The 24,197-nt window shown below is 37.0% G+C and overlaps 1 protein-coding gene across 2 annotated transcripts; it reads right to left on the bottom strand.

The window, feature by feature from the left end:
• Positions 1-1,560: 1,560 nt before the first annotated feature.
• F13B (coagulation factor XIII B chain) lies at positions 1,561-19,241 on the bottom strand. 2 transcript variants are annotated; one of them, XM_039355216.1, is made up of 11 exons: positions 18,965-19,240; positions 18,107-18,307; positions 17,424-17,621; positions 16,570-16,746; positions 16,276-16,452; positions 14,840-15,019; positions 14,109-14,339; positions 10,397-10,603; positions 3,965-4,147; positions 2,545-2,755; positions 1,561-1,780 (listed from the first exon to the last, which is right to left on the bottom strand). In XM_039355216.1, coding segments are annotated over exons 1-11 (1,833 nt in total). In that variant the 5' UTR covers positions 19,032-19,240; the 3' UTR covers positions 1,561-1,779. The 2 variants fall into 2 exon arrangements, with proteins under 2 accessions (XP_039211150.1, XP_039211152.1); XM_039355218.1 differs by lacking the exon at positions 1,561-1,780 and having other exon boundaries at positions 2,540-2,755; positions 18,965-19,241.
• Positions 19,242-24,197: the final 4,956 nt, after the last annotated feature.

Raw genomic sequence — 24,197 nt, 5'->3', positions numbered from 1 at the left:
TTGAATCAGATTGTGAAGGATGGCCTTGGTATGAAGAGATTACCTGGGAAAAGTGTGATAGATTGCTCAATATTTCCAGTGATGTATAAAAGGGAGAGAGATACCAGGTCCTTATTCATCTTTATACTGATCTTCAAATATCCCCATCCAAGAAACACTATCTGTTGTTCAAGCAGTTGCTGAGGATGAAATGGCAAAGCATTCAGATATCTGTCTCCTTTACACAAGGGAGTGGAGACTCAGTGTCAAGGCAGTCTCTTTACCTAAGCTGTGCGTCTTTGCAATGAATCTCTCAGACCAGATAGCAGAGGTTCTGCTCTTGACTTTTTTCACAGAAGAATTTCTAGGATTCTCTGAGGAATAGCAATCAGAGCAATTTGGCTCCCTCTGGAATTATACAATGGACGAAGCTACTGAGTTCCAAAGAGGCAGTGGCTCACCAAATTCTGTATCCCAAGGTTAAAGGGAATAATTGTTTGCATGGATGAATACTGGGAAGATTGGGTATTATAACTACCAATTAAAGAACGGCTACAGTGAGCTCGTTTTTCAGATATTACAAGGAATAAACTGGAGAGAGGGAGTTGGAATGTGCAGTTAAAGGGATAAATCTTAAGTCCAGAATTGTGAATACCTCTCCCCATAATGGAGATAAAGTTAGAAATAATTTTAGGGACAGAATAGATTAGTAATAGAGGGATATAAATGATCTGCAGAAATAGGTAAATCTATTTTAATCCTACTGTTCAATATTATTCAGTAAAAATCCATTTGTTCCATTATTTCTTTGTTAACCAGGTATATCTTCCCATCCAGTTTTATTACTTCAGAGTAAAGCAAGCATAATTCTATTTAAAAGAAAGGTTACTCTTTCTGCAACAATTTGGTCAGGACATATTTTATACTACGAATCATGTGGGTGACTGCAATAATAACCTTATAGTAGATGTTGCTTCAAATAACAGTAATAGTCTACCTTGAATCCTGATGGAGATAAAATTATGTTCCAATTTCTGAGGAACAATAGAAGGAATGTTTAGGAATATTCAGTATGTTTTTGATGTGGTAGTTCTGCCATTTCTGGAATTTCTAGCCAATGTGGACTTTAGGAAAGCTGCTTTGGAGATTTACTTAGGAAATACATTAGATTCTGGGCATAGGTAATCAAGAAGAGCATGTCTTTGCATTATAAACTGATTATAAAATCTGATTACTCTTGTAATACCTATAGCATGTCAAGGACCTTCATGGAAGACCATTAAGATTTCTGTATTAGAAAAAGTGCGTTCTGAGAGCCTAATATGCACTTTTATTTTGTTAAGCAGATATTTTTAAGAATACACTTGATATATAATGTTAATAAACTTGCTTTTTGGTTTGTCTGTTATCCTGTCACCTAAGAGTACCCGGATCATGCTGATTAGTCTCAGATATGAAAATGCCTTGTTCATTAAATTATGAATAAGAAAAAAAGAATAACATTTCATAAATTTGGTATTTTAAAAATGAAGTGAGTAAATGCAAATGTGATGTTTATTATAATAAATATGAACATTTATTGCAACAATAAATATTGATCACAGAATTATTCTGTTTACAAGCATCTTCAAATGATGTTGCATGCTAAAATCAACGGCTATTCCAATCAACCTGAGTGACTATAGTCTTCCAGCAGTAAAAAAAAAAAAAAGGTACATATTGAAAGTTAATTTGTCTGCTTATTGTAACATGGTATGAGGCAAAGAAGTCACTCAAGGTTTTTTTTTTTTCATTTTCTTACCTAAAGAAAAACAAATACATTTAGTGTTACTTACAATGAGAGACAAAGAATATAACTATAACCAGCATTTCTAAAACTTGGTTTAGTGTGTAATATTAATTATTCATAAGTGATAAAACAGTAGTACTGCTCAGCTCAAAGAGAAGAGGTTATATAAACCAATGTAACTTCCAATTAACCTGTTGCAAAACGCTGCATTTTCTTTCAACTGATCTCTCATCTTTAAAAAAAAAAAAGGAAGAATTGTATAGCAATATTTTTTTTCATATTTGTGAACAGACTGACACTGTCTAATGTATAAATCTCCTTTTATGTTCCACATACTGGAATACTTTCCCTTCCTCTATTTAACCAACTGCTTTATATAATAAAGGTGCATTGCATAAATATCCATCAAATGTTCTATAGTGCCTGAACCAAGCTATGTCTTGGTTAGAGATGTTTAATTTAATAAAACAGAATATTTTTCATATTGCCAATAGTTCAGGCTCAACTGAGCTTTAATAAATTAAAAAATAACAATCTTCTACTTTTCTAATTATGGCAGAATGGAAGAAACCAAAGAGGGAATCCTTGGAAACTGATGGTATTTTTGAGTTAGCAATAATTGTTTGAATGCTTTAGAGAAATGTTTTTAATATACTGTACATTGTCTCAATACCATTTTGGTAGCCAATATGGCCAAATCCTTAAAATACATTTGAATAAGGAAAACCTAGAACTATGTAAGTATGGAAATATATTGCCAATAATGTTCTACTTACTATATACTCCTAACACATTGTGGATACAATAGTTGTCCATTCTGACACTGTACTCTAAAATCAGAGGATGAACTTGATAGAAGTGTAGTGTGGTATGCTTTACATACAAATTCAACAAATTCTCCATGAAGAAAATAAGGTCGATTGTCAAAACTCCATCTCAAACGCAAATTATTTTTCGCCATCTCTTCCTGTGACAAGGTACACGGCTCTTTAGAAAATAAACAGAATATTATTATTTTTTTACCGTACCATGAAATTTAGTAGAACATTTCCCTTAGATATTGTGATTTTCTTACATTGCATCTGATAAAGTGTAAACATTAATAAACTACAACTCCATACATTAGAATTATCAACAATTTGCATAATTTCACTCATTAGATCAGCAGCCCCCAATCCTTTGGGCACCCAGGGACCAGTTCTGTGGAGAGAGGTTTTTCCACGGACTAGAAGGGGCGTGGGTTCATGTGCTGCTTGCATCCCACAGATAGGATTTCACTTGTTTGCATGGCCCAGTTTCTAGCATGCCACAGACTGGTGCCAGTCCATGGACCGGGAATTGGGGACTCCTACATTTGATAGCTGATTTGAAGATAAAGCTAGTATTCATTGTTGTGTTTCTTCTCTGAATTACCACAAAGGGCTAACACCATTGATGTAAGATAATCTGAGTGAGATCTCTAGTTTCCATGGTGGCCAGGAACTTCTGAGCTGTTTCCTGCTCTATATCTAGGGAAGGCAGGTTGAAGTGCCCCAATACAGTAAGTCTGGGGAATTCTAACATCAACTGCCCACTGCATCGAGCAAATCAGGCAAGGAATCTCAGGAATACGATACAACAGCAACAATTAAAGTTGCTTTCTAGAGACTAAACTTATCAATGGGGTCTCACAACTGATTATCTATGGGGCAATACCTCTGAAAGTCAACAACATCTCTGATAACAATAGCCACTCCATCACCAAGAGTGGCAACTGGAGCCACACTTGAAACCCAGAAAGGAGAATATACTCCTCTATGCCCAATCAGATTTCAGTAATACATGATCAATCAACCCTCTCATCCACTATCAAATCATGAATCAGGGAGATGTTATTACATCCACCCTTTAATTCAAAACCAATCCACTGAAGCTCCAACGAATTAACATTCAGGCTGAGCACAGAATGAGAATCACATTCCTCAAGAGCAGTCTATTCCTATTGATGTTATATACCAAAATGAGCTTTCATTCCAGTGCTACAATGCATAACCATAACATCTAATTCATTGCCATGTAATATAATTCAGCAATTGGAGAACTTTATATGGAGCCCCCCCCCATTTAAGATTGAAGACACCAATAATTTTCTAAAACATATTGAAGCTGCATGTTTATTTGGATATGTGTTATAATGATAACAATACTATACAATACCTATACAAACAGGTGGAGTAGTCCATTGGCTCCTTGAACAAAAGACTGTTATGGAACCTTGCAAAACATGATATTCATTGCAACTGTACTGTACTGTTGAACCATCTTCATAGTTTTCTGTTAATGAGCCCATAATAACCCCATTTTCTATGGAAGGTGGAGGACCACAGTTAGCACTTAAGCCTGCAAAACACAGTGGAGAAAATAAAGGCAGCATAAGACAGTAATGTTTTATGGCTAAAATCAGTTTTAAAATGGAGAGAAGACAGGCACTTTTGTATGAATTTTCTCCTGCAATCCCTATTTTATAGAAAGTAGTAAACTGCAAAATTGGGGTAAAAATGCTTCCCCATTCAAAATGAGAGGCAGCATCATCATTCTCATCTTTGTGACATCACCACAAAACAAAATAAAATGACAGTGTGATATCCTATTAAATGACAGAAAAAAACTAGTTTCCTTTTGTTTTTTTAAAAAAGTAAATGTTTTAGCTATGTACTGAGCAAAAGATACAACTGGATGAAAGGTTGCTATGAAAAATGTAAAATAAGGCTGTTATTGGGGGATATCATTTGTCATGACAGTTCCTTAAGGGACACTATAATATAAATGGAGTTCAAAACAAATGGAATATAAAGTCCAAAAATAGTATATAGACATCAGCCTCCCTTTTTGTTAAGGTATCTTCCTACACATGCCTAGATATTTTACCAACAAACAGTGGCTCAACTTTACAATATCAGCCAAATGATATGTTTGTTATTATAGAAATGGTTAGTATGTATTATTATATAAAAGTAAAAAGTTGAGGTTTCATATTATTATTTTACTCTACTGCACCAAAAAGAGTTGGAAGTCAATGCATTTTTCCCCTCTACCTCATGCATTTCTTTCTTCCCCCATTCCTCCCTTTTTATCATTATTTTTGTATTTTTTTGTATTTTGTATTTCTATATTTTATATTTTGATAAACAAATAAAAATTTTCAAACCAAAATGCAATATGAATCAAAGAATTAGAGCTTGAACCTGTGATGATATCTCACAGACACCAAATTGACAAATGTATTAAATTTTCACGGGTATAGGTATGCAGGTCTTGGTGTATTCGGGCCTTTTCCCATGTAAGATTGAGAGTATCTTGGCGACGTTTTGACGAGGTCCCACTCGTCATCTTCAGGCTGGGGTCTTCGGCTTCATGCTTCTGCGAGCAAAGTGTGATTGGAGCTGCCGTCTCTCTACATATATTGGTGGGGGGGTGTGGAGTGCTGGCTTAGTTGCTGTAGGTGGATTGGTTGGCTGTGTAGGAGTTATTGTTTGTGGATTGTTTGGCTGTTTTGTAACATCCTGAGTAGTTGAGGTGCTGGCTGTATGCCCATTAGTCTTTTGTGTTGTAACGACCTGGGTAATGGGTTGTGTGATGACATCCTGAGATCTAGTGTAGTGATATCCTGAGTTCTGTGTTGCACCATCCTGGGTGGTTGGCTGTGTCATAACATCCTGAGCTTTGGCATTGTAGCCTCCTGAATTCTGTGATCTGATGTCCAGGGCTGAAGGCTGTGAAGTAACATACCGGGTTTTGGTTTGGCTCCGAGTTTGCGGTCTAGCTCTGTGTTCATGGCATGTGTCTGTTTGCTTTGTGTGGGGGTCGGAGGGAGGTGCAGCAGCTGGTGATGTCGTCATGGTTTGGCTTCTGGATGGTGGTTGCATTTCATCTGAGGGATGGGTTTGGGTCTGGTGAGGGTGAATGGTGGTGGCATACTGTGTTGTCCTGGGTCCGGTGTCAGTTTTTGTGGCTAGGACTCGTTTGTTGATTAGGGCTAGTTTCCAAATGTCTGGTAGGCGGGAGGTATCATCACGTTTATTCATGTTGTGGGGGTGTTTTTCTATTTCGATGGCTTCCATAATTATTCTCTTGTTGTGGTGTTCAGTTTTGGAGATTAGTTTGGTTCCTTCAAAATCAATTTCCTGTCCTGTAGCTTTAAGGTGCTGGAAGAGGGAGGAAGTTTTTTCTTCTTTTCTGACTGCGTTCTTGTGTTCTGCAATGCGTGCGTTTATTCTTCTATTAGTTTGTCCAATGTATGTGGCTGGGCAGATTTTGCATGGTATTTCATAGACTCCTTGGTTTTCTAGCTGGATCGTGTCTTTGGGGTTTCTTAAGATGTTGGCTATTTTTTGGTCGGTGCCGAAGGCTGTCTTGATATTGTGTTTGTGGAGAATTTTGCTGATTTTATCTGTGGTGCCTTTGATGTAGGGGAGGAGGGCAATGTCGTTGTACTGTTCTATGTCTCGGTCCTTGGGGGATGTTTCCCTTTGGATTAGGTTGGTAATGTTCTATCCCAGCCTATTGCTGTCCTTATTAAAGGCACAAGGACCAAACCCCTGCTGATCCAATAGGCTGGAGACTTTAAAACAAAACAAACCCCTTTTAATATGGGTGACAAACCTGTCAAATAGTCCAAAACACAAACAGCAAAACTCATGTCCAAAGGAAGGAAATAGTCCACAGGAAACACGATGCAAACAGAAAAGTAGTCACAAGCAAGATGAACAGACCAGGATTCCAAGGAGCACTTTGCAAACGGTTGCCTTCAACAACCAGCACTGCCCACACCTCCTCTTTTTATACAGCAGTCCCAAGGCGTTGCCTCTCATTGCCTTCTCCTTTTACTCTGGAGTTGCCGTATTGACTGCTGCTGATTTTCTCTCGCTAAATGACAACATGTGTGAGCATTAATTAGCAAGTCCATTAGGTGTGAGTCCTCCGAGTCTGATTCATTTTCCTCATACAGCTGAGCTTCATCAGGAACATGACTGGAGGGCCCAGGCTCTGCATCAAACCTGTAATTCATCAGAGCCTCCCTCTGCCCCTGATGGCCCTTCAAATGCCTCCTCCACCTCAGCTGTTGGGAGCACAGGCTGGCACGGAATCACAACAGGTAATAGTATTTCTTTGGAATCCATTGGAGATTAGTATGTTTGTGAGAGTGTGTAATTCAGTTTTCAGGTGGTCTTTGTTGGCTAGGCATTTGGTTCTGGAGATGAGGGTCTTGGCTACGGAGTTGATCTGTGCCGGGTGGTGGTGGGATTGTGCATTTAAGTAGCGGTTGGTGTGTGTTTTTTTCCAGTAGATGGTGTGGCTGAACCAACACATACTTCATCCACAATGGACAAAGATATAAACAGATAGAATGAGCACCTATGGGATCACCCCTCTCACCCGTCATCGCAAACCTATACATGGAACACTTCAAAACCAACGCCTTAGACAAATCTGAACACAAACCCAAACTCTGGCTCCGATATGGAGATGACACCTTTGTAATTTGGCCACACGGGAAAGAAAAACTGGACAACTTCCTCACACATCTCAACAGCCTACACCCCAAAATACAATTCACGATGGAAATAGAAGCTAACAACCAACTCCCCTTTCTGGATGTCCTAATCTACAAAAAAACCCAATGGCTCCCTAGGACACACCATCTACTGGAAAAAAACACACATCAACCGCTACTTAAACGCACAATCCCACCACCACCCAGCACAGATCAACTCCGTAGCCAAGACCCTCATCTCCAGAACCAAATGCCTAGCCGAAAAAGACCACCTGAAAACTGAATTACACACTCTCACAAACGTATTAATCTCCAACAGATTCCAAATAAATACTATTACCAACCTAATCCAAAGGGAAACACCCCCCAAGGACCGAGACATAGAACAGTACAATGACATCGCCCTCCTCCCCTACATCAAAGGCACCACAGATAAATCAGCAAAATTCTCCACAAACACAATATCAAGACAGCCTTCGGCACTGACCAAAAAATAGCCAACATCTTAAGAAACCCCAAAGACACGATCCAGCACCTCAACTACTCAGGATGTTACAAAACAGACAAACAATCCACAAATATATATAACCACCGTGGCGTTGCATATAGTCAGATGTGTTCATAACCACCGTGGCGTTGCATAATAATCCTACCAGCAGACAAGGGCAATGCCATGGTGGTTATGAACACATCTGACTACCAAACCAAATTAACCATCCTACTCCAAGACTCCACATACAAACCCCTAAATACAGATCCCACCACCTACCTGGAAAAAACCACCAGATCCAAAATAAAAGCCTTCCCCATTAGCGAAGAGATCCAGCAAAGAATCATTCCCAGAGAGAAATCATCCAGATGCCCTAAACTCTATGGTCTCCCCAAGATACACAAAGAAGGAACCCCCACTCAGACCTATAGTCAGCTCCATAGGCTCACCTCTACAAAACCTAGCCAAATTTCTCGCCAAACAACTACAGCCCTATGCAGAATCCATCACCTCACACGTAAAAAAACTCATTCCAGTTTATAGAGATCATAAAGAAACAAAACTTACAGCCCAGCGACCTACTCGTGAGCTTCGATGTCATATCCCTCTTCACCCAAGTGCCTATCAAAGAAGCCTTGACAGCTATCCAAAACAAATATAACCCCCCCAAACACATCTTAGATCTGACCAACCACTGCCTATCCAACACATACTTCATCTATAATGGACAAAACTACAAACAAACAGAAGGAGCACCCATGGGATCACCCCTCTCACCTGTCATTGCCAACCTCTACATGGAACACTTTGAAACCCAAGCTCTAGAAAAATCTGATCACAAACCCAAACTCTGGCTCAGATACGTAGACGACACCTTCATAATCTGGCCACATGGGAACGAAAAACTGGACAACTTCCTCACACACCTCAACAGCCTACACCCCAAAATACAGTTCACCATGGAAACAGAAGCTAACAACCAACTTCCCGTCCTGGATGTCTTAGTCTACAAGAAATCCAATGGCTCCCTAGGACACACCATCTACCAGAAGAAAACACCCACAAACCGCTATCTGCACGCTCTCTCACACCACCACCCAGCACAGATCAACTCTGTAGCCAAGACACTCATCTCCAGAACAAAACGCTTAGCTGACGAACAACACCTAAAAACGAACTACACACTCTCACCAATGTACTAACATCCAATGGATTCCATAGAAATAAGATTACAAACCTAATCCAAAAAAGAAACCCCCACTAAAATCCAAGACAAAGAACAAGAAAACGGCAAAGCCCTCCTCCCATACATAAAAGGCACCACAGACAGAATCAGTAAGATCCTCCATAAACACAACATCAAAACAGCATTCTGCACAAACAGAAAAATATCCACCATCCTTAGAAACCCCAAAGATAAAATTGAATTAGAAAATCAAGGAGTATACGAAATCCCATGCACCACTTGTCCCACCACATACATCGGACAAACCAACAGAAGAATAAGTGCACGCATTGAAGAACATAAGAACTCAGTCAAAAAAGAGGAACCAACATCTTCCCTGGTCCAACACCTTAAAGCCACAGGACACGAAATTGACTTTAAAAATACCAGAACCATTGCCAAAAGTGAACATTTTAATAACAGAATAATCAGAGAAGCCATCGAGATAGAAAAACGCCCACACAGCATGAACAAGCGAGATGATACCTCCCGCCTACCAGCCATTTGGAAACCCGCCCTTATTGACAAACGACTCCCTAACACAAAAAATGATACCAGACCCACACTCACAAAAACCACACAGGAGGTCACCACCACACATCCACGCAAAAAACAAACCCAAAGCCACACCGATGACGAGGCACGACCACAAACCAGAAGCCAGACCACAGCTGCATCATTAGCCACTTTAAACCCCTCCAATCCATACATGAAGCAAACTGACACCCTCCATGAAGAGGAGGCACAACCACGAACGTGAAGCCAAAAAATAGCAAGGCAGCCCAAAATCTTAAACCCCTCTGCAACTCAGACTAACCTGAGCACAACCAAACAGAACACTCCCCCAGCCAATCAGAGCACAGCCAAGCCCCTAACCATTCAGAACACATCTCCACCCAATCAGAACACAGCCAAGCTCCCACCCAATCAGTTCATACCCCCACTGGCAGTTAAAAGGAAGAAACGGCTAAGACCACACATTGCTGCTCAAAGCACGAAGCTGAAAACACCAGCCTGAAGATGATGAATGGGACTTCGTCGAAACGTCGCCAAGACACTTCCAATTTTATGCGGGAGAAAACCCGAACAACAAAGACCTACATATATATATATATGTGTGTGTGTGTGTGTGTGTGTGTGTGTGTGTGTGTGTGTGTGTGTGTTATCTATCTGTGACTATGTTTTTATATAAAAGAATAACATTTATACAAGGATTGACTTTTCATCACCGGTGATATACCAGCAATCCTTGTTTGCAATTGGTTCTGCAAAGGTTCATTTTTTTTCATCACTGCCATAACTTTGAATGGTTGCTGTCTGTGGATCTTGGAATTTGGCAAACTCCAGATAAAACTTTTGCTAAGAATAGCATCATTTTACCTTTGGAAATACACTGAGGATATTTCAATTGTCCATCATTACATTGCACCAGCAATTCGGATTCTGAGACTAAGGGTGGCAAAACATATCCTGGTTTACATACAAATTCAATAAATCCGCCATGCATCAAGTACCACTCTTCTTCAAGCTTCCATTTCATTTCTAGGTTGTAATTGCCAGGAATTTCTTCCCTAGCTAAACATGGCTCTGTAAGACAAGAGTTAACAATAATATATTAAGTTAGAAAATTATTGGTACTCAGTAATTTACTAAGTCACAAATCTAGTTGATTGTTGATATTGGGAGATGAGAAAGGAGAACATTCTTCATTTATGGTTAACAATGATTTTCTTTCTTTGATAGTCTCCTGGCCTAGTGAGTAAAGTCTTGTGGTGATCAACAGTACTATTAGAATCATGGTGCCCAGTATCAAAAACAAAAACAAAAAAAAAAACAATTGGTTAATCCTTTCATGTATTTTTCACATTACAGCAGCTCAGTCCATAACACTAAATGTATCATGGGCAGAGCTTGTCTATTGTTGGCTATATCTTATAAAACGGGGATAATGTCAATTGTGATAATCAAACGATACGTTGATTATGTTAATTGTGATAATCAAACAATGTTGAATGTTAACTATGCTGGTCAAATGTTGTGTTTTAACCACACTTAGAGCAATCAGTTTTCAAACGGTTTTCGAGAAGAAATTTTTGGGCACACTTTTTGGAGTTGTTTGGAGAGAAACTACCGTTATATTTTGAAAGAATAATTATCAGGTTTATAGAAACCTCATACTGCATGTTTCTTTAGCCTAGTTTGTAAATAAAAATTTCATAGAATAGTAATATACTATAGTGGTCTTTTAATCTAATATCTTTCATCTGCAATATATAAACAGGCTTAGTATCCAGAGATATACTGTTTTGTTTTGTTTTTTTGTAATATATCTTATTGATTTTTTTAAATCACTTAATAATTGGTGAACAGTGTATTATCTGGGTTATATTTGTAAAATAATCACTAACAATTGATTTCTATAATCCATAATCCACATAATAGTTTTAATTGATTTCCTCTTTTCCCAGAGTATCCTCTTTTGCAAACATTAAGTTAATACAATTCTTATTGTTTTGATTGATAAAAATTAAATATATAATTTTTCCCAATAGTCCTAAAAATAATAATCACATTAATATAATATTTCTTTTCTATCCAATCATTCTGATTGCCTTATCATAGATCCTGTTATAGTCCTTATTTTAATTTGTTTCTGCCACCAAATTCTAAATATTCTTACTGGTTTAGATTTTCTCAAAAATTAATTACATTTAAGAATTTAACTCTATTTTTCTATATGAACCATCTCACACTTTTACATATCTTAAGGAATAGATAAAACAGTAGAAAAAAGAAAGAAGAGCAAGAGTAAAGAAGCATAAAAAATAACATACTACTTAAAATATATATCCCTCCTAAGCTAATATGTATTTATTTCCTAAATTTCTTGTTCCTTTTAATCATAATTAAAAATATGTTTAATCTTTAAACATTCCATTTAATACATCTAGTAATCTAGTCCTTTAACTCTTATTCAAAACATTTTTATCCATTATAATTTTCTTAAATTCAGTCACATTTAAATATCGAAAACATTTTCTTTATCTAAGTCATTTCAACTTTTTTATATTACTCATATCAAGAAAGAGAACAAAAAAGGGAAACAAGCATACTATATTATATTTACAGAAGTCATCCCTCTTAGAGTGACACATATATTCCAAAACTTTTCTATTTTTTTAACCATATTCAAACAAATGTTCCTTTTTTAAGTATTGTCTCTGGTAAGTCCCATCATCTATTTTCTTAGTTTCCACTTTAGTCTTTTTCTTTTGCCCAATATCTTTCTTAATCAATGTATTTTGCTGAATCAAAAAGTTTTTCCGTATGTTCGTAAATGTTGCTGTAGATGTAAAAAGTAAATCACAAGAAGTGTCTTTGTACGGAACGTCTGCCTTTCCGTGTTTATTGAAAATCTTTTTCTTTTTCTTTCTCTCCACTTCTCTTATCATTTCCTTTCTCTCCGATGTTCCTGACATCTCTACACTCCATTTTATCCAATCTGTTTTCTTGTCCTCAAATTTATTTTGTAGTCGTAAGGGATAAGTTTTTTTTCCCAATTCTTGTGATTTTTTTTCCCGCTAGGATTAAATCATGTTTCCTTGTTTTGTTAAGTTTCATCTTTAAGTCTTTATTCTCATCTATATCCATTTATCTGCTTTATCTGCTCCTTCTCTGTTGTTGTTTTCTGGGATTTTTTTTGTTGTAGAGTTAACTTGGAAATAGATTGATTTATATTTTCAAAGTTGTTTTGGATTTCTTTGTGGTTTACAGTCATTGTTGTTTGAATTAGTTGCAGTATAATATATAGTTCTTCCTGTGATGTATTTATGTTTTCTTGATATGTTCTTTCTACATGTCTTTGATCTATGATAGCCAAGAATTTGAGTTTTCCTCTTCCTTTCTTTTCTCTGCAAATAGCTTTAGAGTCCAAATTAGATAGATATTTGTAATACAAATAGTTCAAAAAAGTTTTTTTCCTGAAATTTATAATTCTCTCTTTGTCTACAGTCCAGATTATTGTCTTTTTTTGTCACAACTGTTCTTTGTTGTTAAAGCTTTGAAGGTCACAGACACAGATTAGCTTTTCCCAGATTTTGCCAAGTCTTATATTAAAGTCATAGCTGTCATAGTCTTCATCTGCCACTAGGTGTCAACAACTATTTGTTTTTCAATTTCCAAAATGAACAATTATCTTTAAAATGAGAGTCTTAACCATTGAAACAATTTTAGATTTATCCAGATTTGAGTTTTAAGCTTCAGGTTTTATATTTATTTCACTTCCATATATTTTGATCCTCCATAAAAAGATTAATTTGCCACTTCCATTAGTATAAGGGTGGGGCAGAAATCCCTCTCCTTCCCTTTTGGAGGTATTTTGCTTCTTGGGGATCTTTTCCAGGAAATTAAATGTAAAATAGAAAAAGAGAAGATCGAATTCCTCATCCAGTTTCAAGCATGCTATTCATAGTTTTGCTGGTTAGTGCTTTTGGACTTCAGTGCTAGTTAGCTTGGGCTGGTCAATGCAATACGGCCAGCCTTTCTCCTGTCAGGTTAGAAGGTTTTCCCCAAGTTGAACAGAATAGCCACTCTGTTCCAGAATCGCTAGACCATCCTTCTTTCTTTGTCGCCTCTCCAGGGTGACTTAGACCCACTTAGGGTCCCCTGGCAGGGCGAAATTAGCCGTGGATGCAGAGAATCTGCAAGCCTGCGACCGGTCGCTACCATGCAAAACCAGAAGTCCCCAGAGATATACTGTTGATGTAGAATAATATAAGGATATTATTTTATATAAAATAAAAAGATGATACATGTGGCCATATCAGGGATGAGACCTTTTAACATAGAGTTCTGAGCTCATTCATCATTCTTGGGGAAATGTCCATGATAACTAGTTTTCAATATTCCTATAATACATAGAAATATCTAGAAATATTCCAGAAGATCTTGAATGAAAGCTGACAAATGTGCTACGATTTTAAAATAGTAAGATCTGGCATTACATCATTCCTTTATTTATTTATTATTATTTCATAGTATTCTTCAGTTTAACCATTTATATAAGGTACAGTATTTATTTTTCAAAGCTTACCTAAACAAGTTGGTGGCTCAGTCCAAGCTCCATGGATACAATGAACTGTACTGGATCCTTTCATTATATGTAAAGGATGACATACATATTCCACTAAAGATCCAGGACTGTAACTTGCCAATTGACCAATATCATTAATAGTAATACTATTTTTAACTATAGGAGGCGAATTGCAGTTCCCACCAGTTTCTACAGTCCGATAATCTTCTGTGGTTGATGCCCTGCCCACATCTGAGAAATAAAAATGATGGAAACAGAAGTACAAGAACTACAATCTAGTGATGCTAAACTATACTTAATCACAATTATTATACACAGTAAATAGGATTTCAATCCTCTTGCATTTTTAAATTACACATTTCCCTTTTCTCTTTCTCAACACGTTGGCATTAAGAGAGCCAAAGTCATAGCTAGGAAAATTCAGGACTCAGCAAAAGGATGTACTTGGTACTAATCAATTTCCTACTGCCTCTCTGACTTAGAAAAGGGACAGCTTCTAATTTTGAGAATAAAGATATTCTTATAGATATAATATGATTTAAATCTCTTGGACAGAACTAGCTATCCAGAATGTCTGATATTTAAAATACTCATTTTTGGATGACTAAATAGCCCTGAATGCATATCACATTTATATTTGCAGAGAAAATACACAACATAGGCATTACGTTATATACTAAACTTCCATCTTCCATTATATAATTATCTAACACTAATATTTAGAGTCAGACCTATGCATTTGGGAGGTGAAGTCCATTTCCCATTCTCACATCGGATTTCTCCCATTCCATTAAGCTGGAATGAATGCTCACACTGATAATGTATTACGTCTCCCTGACGGTAGGTTCTTAAATTGGTTAGCAATCTGGTATTTGGGAGCTGAGGTGGGGGAGGGCATTTGTTTCTTCTTTCTGTAATCAGAGTAATAAATAATAAACAATAGCAAAATACCATTTTATTTCAATAAAAGCTTTACAGCACACTCTTTCAGAAAAACCATATCCAAAGAAATCTGGGACTAAAACAGACACAAAACATCATTAATTTTTACTAAAAAAAAATCAAGTACATTGTACTTACTACACATTTCAAAGATAATAAGTGAAGTGAAATCAAAGTAACCTTCACAGACCTCCAGGTAACCAAAATGTGAAACACACCTACTTGGAAAAAATAATTATAAAAATAAACATACTACATATAAAAAATGAGCATTCGGCTTATGTTCCTCAGTTAACGATGCAGTATAATTTTTCCTTCCTAACTATTTCTGCAACTTATTTAAAGCAAATTACATAATCGGTGATTTTGATAAAGCATAGGGAAAAGGAATATATTGTATAATGAAAATATTAATGAAGGTTGTTCTACCAAAATCGAGGGTCATGCAGGGCTGACAGTTTTAATTCTATGGTCAAAGCTTAACTCTTGTCCAATGATCCCAGTTGCTCTAACAACTTCTATTCTATCTTCAGAGTTTTAACTGTTTGTGGGCTATGCCCCTCAAGCAGCAAGTCCTAATTGATAATAGCAAAATGACCTACTCTTTAAATCCTGGATTCTGAATCCAATTTTGAAGCAAGCCAAGTATCTTTCCTGCCTGACTATTCTCAAATTTGATTTAACATCTGCTGTGCTGGAAGGCAAATTTAATAGGACCTCCTATGAGGAGTGCACTCACCTGTTTGAACTTTAAATATGGCATGGGACTGAGTTGTTCGAGAGACTGCCTCTCCTCAATCACATCTACCCAGCCAATCAGGTCTGGCAAGAGTGGTATGTTGCAGGTCCTACCCACAAAAGAAGTTCATCTCATGATGAGCTTCATTCTTTTCTGCTGTGGCACCCACCGTGTGAAAGGTCATTATCCCCTAAGATTGGCTCTGACCTTGCTGACTTTACTCAAAGGTCTGAAAACAGGGCTTTACTATCTGGCTGTGGGGATCTAGGAATGTTGGCATGGAGTGGCTCTGTTGCTAGGAAAATTGAGTGAACTGTCCTGCAGATGGATTTCTAAATGATTTTCAGTTTCTTTTATTGTCGGTAATAGATTTTTATTAGGCTTTTTTTGCTGTTGTTGTTATTTAGTATGCCAGAGTCATATTTGTGAGATGAGCAATTATACAAACAAAATTATAGGGATCTATGAATAGTATAAAAGAAGTACCTTCACATATTGGAAATTGTGGATACCAGCCAAAGTAATAACACTGAATTAACTCAGATCCTCTTAAAGTATAACCTTCCAAACAGATAATTTGAATTACATCTCCTTCTTCATAATTGCCTTTCTTGGGATAGACTTTTCCATGTTCAATAGGATTTGGAGATGAACACTCTAACTCTAAGAAACAAGGCAAAATAAGAATGAACATAAATGACCTATTTTTCAGTGTTGACAGGTATCAGCTAGTTGGAATATTAGTCTTGGCCTAAAGCAAAGTCTTGTAAATTAACTTACTTGTACATTTGGGAACAAGAGACCACCCTTGAATCTGACATAGTGCTTCTTCTGTTGTGTTTCCTCCAGCTGTAACATACCCATCCATGCATTCATATTTGAGCTTGTCATGCACACTGAACACTCTCTGCAGTGTATGATAGTGACCATACAACAAATCTGGAACTAAGCAAGTCCCTAAAAAAAAATGGTAGAAAAACCAAATAGGCATTGAAAAAAGGGAAGAGGAAAAATAGGCTATACAGAAAACAATACAGTATAAAGATATCATATTATTTGTTGCTGATGTTATTTTATAATTCACTGACATTTTAAGTTATCTGGAGGGAAGTCTAAATTTGGAAGTAATGAGTTAACCATAAATTAAGTCAGGTATAGCGTAGTCAAAATAACTCAAAACACTTTTTTCCCTAAATTAATTGACTTCAGTTGGTCAATTAAAGATCAGATTTAATTCCATTGGTCTCTTGGGTTATTGACAGGTTCTGCACAAGAAGCTCCAAGCCTGGCCAGAACTGCATCCTCAATCTTTGCAAACTTTTTATCTTGGGGAAGATGGATGTTAAAGGATGAAAAGTTGTGCAACTTTCAGGTAGTGATAAAAGCAGGAAATTCAATGAATTAACATTTGGGAGGGGGAGGAACGGAGATGAGGGAAGAGGAGGGGAGGGGGAGAGGAAAGAGGAAGGATTTCCATCCTTACTGCCAGCTTCCCACAAGGAAACTCAATGTAGCAAATTGGAGGACTCTTCCAGTGTCACTGGTTTGTCTACCTTTGATCATTCAGTTGTTGTTTTTTTAAGGAAATATCTTTGAAACAATGACCCAATGGGTCGCAGGTTGTTTAGTATTACCGAAAGGTTTTTTAGTTGCTTCCATACACTCTGGCTGAACTGACCATCCATCTTGAAGACATTGTATACTTGCATTCCTCTTGCCTCCTGGAGTTTCGTAGCCTGAATGGCAACTATATTTTAAGTTTTCCCAGATGTCGTAGGATAATTTTGTATCAGAAAAAATACCATTATCCAAAGTAGGTTGTGTGCATTTCTCTTTAGCGTGTTAAAGGAAAAGATGAGAAAAATGTTATATTTTTTTCTTTGTTCATAAAATCTGAACTCTTACATGGCAAGAATTATCTTATAGAAAGGACCTCAAGTTACTTAACCAAATTCCATACATCAAGAAGCCATGTTAATAGCTTCAGAAATCTACAGATCATCCTCACTTAAATTACTGGACACTTAACAACTATTCAAAGTTACAACAAACTCCCCTAAAAGTACTTATGGCCGATCCTGTCATGTGATCACATTTCAGGTGCTTGGCAACTAGCTTGCATTTGCAATTAGTTGTAGCATCCCACTGGCACATGATGGCAATTTTGAACTTTTTTGTCAGTTATTGAACTTTCAAATTATATATACAGATTGTTCATCCTAGCTAAACTTTATATATAATTTTTTTTTCTTCTAATATGAAGAATACTGTAACATTTATTTTCTACCGGACTAGAAAGATAAGGATATGGACTTACTGTAACATTTGGGGACTGGTGTCCAGCCTTCATTGGTGCAGTTTACCCTTCCATTTTGACTTCCAGTTTCAGTTGAATACCCAGCCAAGCAGGTATATGAGAGTTTTTCGCCTCTCTTCATTGGAAAATAATAATTTTTAAAACTATAATAATATAGTGCAATCCTTCCATTTTCTATATTGGGGAAGTCACAAGCTTTGTCTAGAAGAAATGTATTAATATTCAAGTAGGAAGAAATGAAAATATACCATTCAAACCACTTCATTTCAACCAAGGGCAATCGGTAAATGGGAAAAAAAAACAGAACTCATTTCTTTAAAATACGTTATCAGTGACTATGCTCAGAAGAATCCAGTTTCTACTTCATGACTCAAGTTTTGACAATAAAAAACTTCCTATGCATGTAGGTTTGCTCACTTTACAAGACCTAGACATTCTGGAAAGTGAAGTTGTTAAAGGGATATTAGAACCTACTGATTAAATACCAGTCCTTTTAAAAATCTTACAAAACAATGCAGTTAAAATGCATAGGTTTGTATATGAGACTTATTGTATTATCTGTTACATCCAGATAAACATGACCTTCCATTTATAATGTTTCCCTCCCCCCCCCACACACAAAACCTAGTTAATATTAAATTGTTATTCAAAATCTTTTGATTTCTAGCACAACTTTCAGCCTTTTGTTATGCATGCAATCATACATTTTTACACATACTCTTCTTAAAAATAAAAAACATAATCAAAAGGGGATGATATACAAGTCATTTTGAACCTAGTATATCAGTATTAATTGCCTTACAATTGTTGAAAAAATAGTGATACTTTAACCACAACATACATATATTTGATTTTTACCTTCAGCAAGAAGTTTTCTCATTGCAGCAAACAATAGAAATGAAAACATCCACCTTTTATACCCCATCGTGAGTGCTTCCTGGCAAATTTGTATTATCCCAGTTTTGCTGCTCCATTTCTGAAGGCAGTTCAGTTAATAATTTATAGGAGAACATGACAGACAGGAAGGTTTCAGAAGATAAACTAAAAGATTATTTCTTAAACAGCTACTCAGTCTAGGTAGTGACTGTTTGAGGGAAAAATACCTCAGACTCAATCTTAATTAACTCACTTTAATCTAGCTGGGAAATTCCTATTATAGTTTCTTCTGCATTTACTACCAGACTGGCATAGAATACTTTACTGAAATCCATATCATTTTTACTTTTTTGGCTTTGCCAGCAATATGAAGTTTGACAGGAAAAATGTTCTTCTTTTTACTATGAAACTTTATTCCCCAAATAGAATTATGTATATTTACTTCTAAATTGTAAGAAGGCAATATCTCCTTTAGGAATTTCACAATATACCACTCCAAGGTCTACGAATGTAACATTAAAAGGCTGGGGAAAATATTTAATTGCTAATTCATAATCTAGCAGATTCATCAGATTGATTCAAATGTGAAAAAAACCTGCAATGCTTATGTCATCTGTTAAAAGGTCTTTCATATGACTGAAGTTAAACCTAAACTGGGTTTTTAATTACCTATATGTAATAATCTGCATTTTGTTAAACAGTATCTCCACAACACTGAAGTGTTTCGTGCCTTAATAATCTCACATTTGAATTATTTTAATCCACTATATATAAGGCTATCATTATAAGCGGCATACAAGCTTTAACCAGTGCAGGATGTGATTGCTAGACTGTTAAACTGGAAACTAAACAGGACTACACAGCACTATTCCTAAAAATACTATAGTACAAGTTCACTGTAAGCATTGACAATCAATTACCTCTTAAATGATTTAGTATTTATGAATGTAAAGTAAAATCAACTAGGCTGGACTTGTTCGTAATCTCACACGGTTCAACATTTACCGCAGTTAAAACATTTTAAAACATGGCTTCCGGTTTGCGATTGTAGCACCAGCAGACGCGGGGGGAGCGCTCCACTTTTCCTTCATTGGGCGACCCTGAAAAGAGTCAAAAGTCACCCTGGAGTGGCGATGACCACGAGGAGAACCCTCAACAGAACACGGAAGGGCAGTAGCCCTTCCGTTTGATCCGAGGCAGCTCCTTTGGACCGACAGAGAAAATATCGGCCATCAACATGGCCAATCACTAAGCCACACCAGCTGAAAGACAAAATCACCACCAAGCACAATGAAAGCACCGCGGAGGAATTGGGTGAGACCTTACCTTACCTTTCTTGTATTCCAACTACCTTCCTGTAAAAGCCTCTTGAAATTTCTTTTCCCCCTTTAACATTGCGGCATCTGCCTACTTTGGGAAAATAAAGCTTTGAAAAGAAAAGAACAACTAAACTAAACAACTAAATAACTGGACTTGCACTTTTTGGATATTTGGGTCCCAAAAAGTTCCTATTTCTATGAGGACCTATTACCTTATCCACTTGTTAAGTTGGAAAAAAAATTAAACTGGATAAAAGCCTAATTTGAGTTTGGAAAAAGACTTTACATGCTGTTGGGACATCTTGTGGCAAATCCTGGTATAGCAAGTGATTTTTTTTTTCTTTTGACTGTGAGACCTGTCTACAGTCCCGATTTGTCCTTGGTACTATCTAAAAAAGATAAGAATTTGAAACAGCTGGATGGTGAAAACAACTTTTAGGAATAGTGGAGGTGGACATTCACTGACTTCTATCAAAAACAGCCTCCACTAAAGGACTATCTATAAACACCATAGAAATGGAGGAACACTACCCACAAATTGACTATAAACTTATAATCTGAAAAAATCCTTGAAGCTACTTAGCTAATGAATTCCAGACTGAAAGACAAAGGTGCGACCCTAAATTTACAAAATGAAGCCTAGATCTTAACTGATGAACCTACAATTCAAAAAGCAACAGAAGAGCACCAATTACAATCTATTGAGAACTTTGATAATCAAACCTTGATTTCAACTAAAAAAATCTGCAATTCAAAAAGCAACAGAAACTGAAGAAAGCAACACTAAGATGGAGGATGCTGAAGATCAACAAGTACAGCATATTGAGAACCTAGACAACCAAACAACAATCACAGCATTGGACATGACTTCTTACTTAAGCCAGATGAAACCGGAAAAAGAAGACCAGACTGAACTGACGACAAATATACTAAACAAAACATGGAGGTTTGAATTATTAGGCCAACAATTCAATGATTACAAAGGGGCCAGTTCCTTTGAAAAATTGATAACTGGATGGTCTCCCTTGATTCAAATAATGTGTGGGAATGAAGGGATATCCACCTGAGGATTTAAAGGCACTGGTATGGAAGCCTGCTTGGCACACCCATTTGCACATGCACTAGTGGGGTGTGCAGGCACACATTTCCCTGTTCCTCCCTTTCCCTCTGGGCCACTAACCCGGAAAGGTTGGGGAGCTCTGGTTTATACCACCAACTTGACTTTTTTGAGTCCCCCATGAACACTGCTACACCTATTTATAACTTCAGAGGGATAAGCATGCCTTAAGGGAATGATAAATTATACATGTTAAATTCACTACTGACTACTAGTATGAGAATACAACCAGCTCCATTTCGTTGGAACTCATCAGATACAGATAGCCTATATGTTAGGAGTATGGGTGTATGTATGGGTGCATATGGAGAGACAGAGAGAGAAAGAAACAGAGAATATGGGCTCACAGTCCTTGCACTTCAATGACTATAACAGGAATTTAGCTGTTAGGGTTACTTTTGGCCTGGTTATCGGTATCGTGTGGAATGAAAACATACGTTACATAGGGAATGGACTAAACTAGTCTGAATCAGCCTGGTGTTATTTTGGCAGCTAAAAGGCAGCTTTACCTAATTAATGTGCTTTAAATATTTGTTTCTTCTCTGTGATGTTTGCTTTTGTTTTTGTTTCTTCCTTACTCATTTTGATTTATATAGCAGAAGAGAGAAAATGTTAATTGTTTATTGCCACCATTGGAAAATTAATAATTTTCCACCACTGGAAAATTAATAAAACTTAATTTTTTAAAAAAAAACATGTTTAGTAGAACATTTTCCAGTTATAGAACTCTTGTGAAGGGATGTTGGTTGCTTCCTCCCCACTCACATATAAAAAAATATTAAATAAAATCATGCATATTTACCAAGACAATTGGAGCTAAGAATAACTTTTAGATTACCTACTTTGCTTCTTTTAAAATGAAATTTGCATTATTTTTTGTATTCATGATTGAATGTTGGTTTTATTGCAATAGCCTTATTAATGTTTTTTATTCTTCTGTTGTAAGCTATTTTGGGCTCTGCCAGGATGAAGAAAATAAATAATAGGTCAGATCCTTAGGCTGCTGCATTTTATTGAAAGGAAGCCTTGCAATCAGCTATTAAAAAATAAAAATAGAAGTTTTTACTAAAAGGCTTGCTAGCCATACTCATCGATGAACAGTACTACCATCAAACAGGCAAACACATTTAAACATGTAGGAATTACTTTTAATTCTTCTGTGATTTGAAGGAAAATCAAAAGCTTATTCAAAGTCAAATTCTTTAGGAAAGGATTCTACCAACTTCTGTGTATCAAAGACAAGCCTTACAGTGAAATCTGCAGAATTTTTGTGCCTTTTTCTCTCATTTGAGGGAAGCAATAAGCTACCTGCCACTTCCTGTTTGGGCAATAGGATCAATTTCCATCTTCTCTCATGTTAATAATGAATAAATCACATATCAGGCTGTTTAGATGTGATAATCACGTGTGTTTATGAGTGTGTTAAAAACAGTAAAAACCAAAGTAATTGATACAATTAAAAGGCCTCAATAAACAAATCTTTTGAGTGAATTATGGGGTATGGGGTTTATTTAAACTCGAGACAGTTGTTCCACAATATGGGTTCAGCCACATAATATGTAGGCATCAAATACAGGTAATTGAATTAACACTTCACTAAGCGACATAGCCCCACCAGTACTTACAACTGCCCTGAGATTACAAATGTTGCAGGACCACAGCAGTCATTCAGCCTTACAAATGACCAGAGGCACTGCAACATTTGCCCTGCCCTACTGGATCTCCACAGGCATTGGGCCTGTGGAAACTCACCTTGCGAAGTAGATTAGTGAACTGTCTCCTCTCTGCTGCAGTTTCTTTGCCTGCTTCGTTACTTCAGGCCTTCGGTGCATTCAGAGAATAGAGGCCTAAAGTACCGCAAGATCAGTAGCGCGAGATTTTGGGCTACTGATCTTGTGTAATCTTGCACTACTTTAGGCCTGTTCTCTTCAAATTGAGGCCTGTACAAGATCTGGGGCAAAAATAAACAGAGGGAAGGCTTCAGTGCTGCAGTTAGATTGTGTCCCTGTAGGCTCCAGTCATCTTTGCAAAAAGCCTTGGCCATCAAGAACGAAGCCCGGGAGGGGCCAGAGTGTCCCTCCTGGGCTCCGTTTTTGCCAACAAAAGCTTTTTGCAAAGGCTTGCCGAAGTGTTTGCAAGCCAATAGGATTCTTTGAGGCAGCACAATTTTGCTGCCCCAAAGGCTCCTGTCAGTGTGCAAACGTTTTGTGCACCAAGACTGGAAACTTTGGCGGGCCATGATCTTGCATGGCAGAGGCTGGAGAGGAGACACCTCGCTAAATCTTTGCAAGGTAAGTGACCTAGCATGGCAGAATGGGGGGGAGCAATTGTGTGGAGCATATTTCAGTGGGCCACTGGTCTTAAGCAGGTGGCCATTTCATCCCTAGCCCCCCCCCCCATGGTCTTCTCCACGCTGAGTTACCTCATGTGCATTTAACAACCTGTGTGTTTGATTAGCAAATGCATGGGCAAACACAGGGAGTTTTTACATTCATTTTACATGATTCACTCTAACAAATACTCGGATTATGAATGTAATCGGCAGGCTCCATTACATTTATAACTCGATGATTAACTATATATCAGCGGAAGAACATACAAAAGAGACAATAAAACTGGTAATTGAAGAGTGTGAGATGAACTGAATATGAATAAACAGTTTTGCATCTACTGGTAGTTTTTTTTCATAATGTTGATGTTTCTATTTAGTAGTCATATTTTGTGAAAGAACTTCTCATGAAGTAACAAATAGAAAAAGCAAAAATATAAGAATTCTATG

Source organism: Crotalus tigris, unplaced genomic scaffold, assembly GCF_016545835.1.
Source record: "Crotalus tigris isolate CLP2741 ecotype Arizona unplaced genomic scaffold, ASM1654583v1 scf7180000018636.906410, whole genome shotgun sequence".
NCBI lineage: Eukaryota > Metazoa > Chordata > Lepidosauria > Squamata > Viperidae > Crotalus > Crotalus tigris.
The sequence above is the reverse complement of the archived record's forward strand: the minus strand, read 5'-3'. Positions and strand labels throughout refer to the sequence as shown.

What these genes read in the sequence shown, in the direction of transcription:
- F13B (XM_039355218.1), bottom strand. Translation starts at nt 19,031, where the DNA reads ATGGGGTATAAAAGGTGGATGTTTTCATTTCTATTGTTTGCTGCAATG. An exon ending in AGCAACTAAAAAACCTTTCG is followed by an intron (nt 16,747 to 17,423) that starts GTAATACTAAAC and finishes ATTTTTTTTTAG; the next exon opens with GGACTTGCTTAGTTCCAGAT. An exon ending in TCCTCAGTGTATTTCCAAAG is followed by an intron (nt 4,148 to 10,396) that starts GTAAAATGATGC and finishes TGTGTTTTGCAG; the next exon opens with GCTTAAGTGCTAACTGTGGT.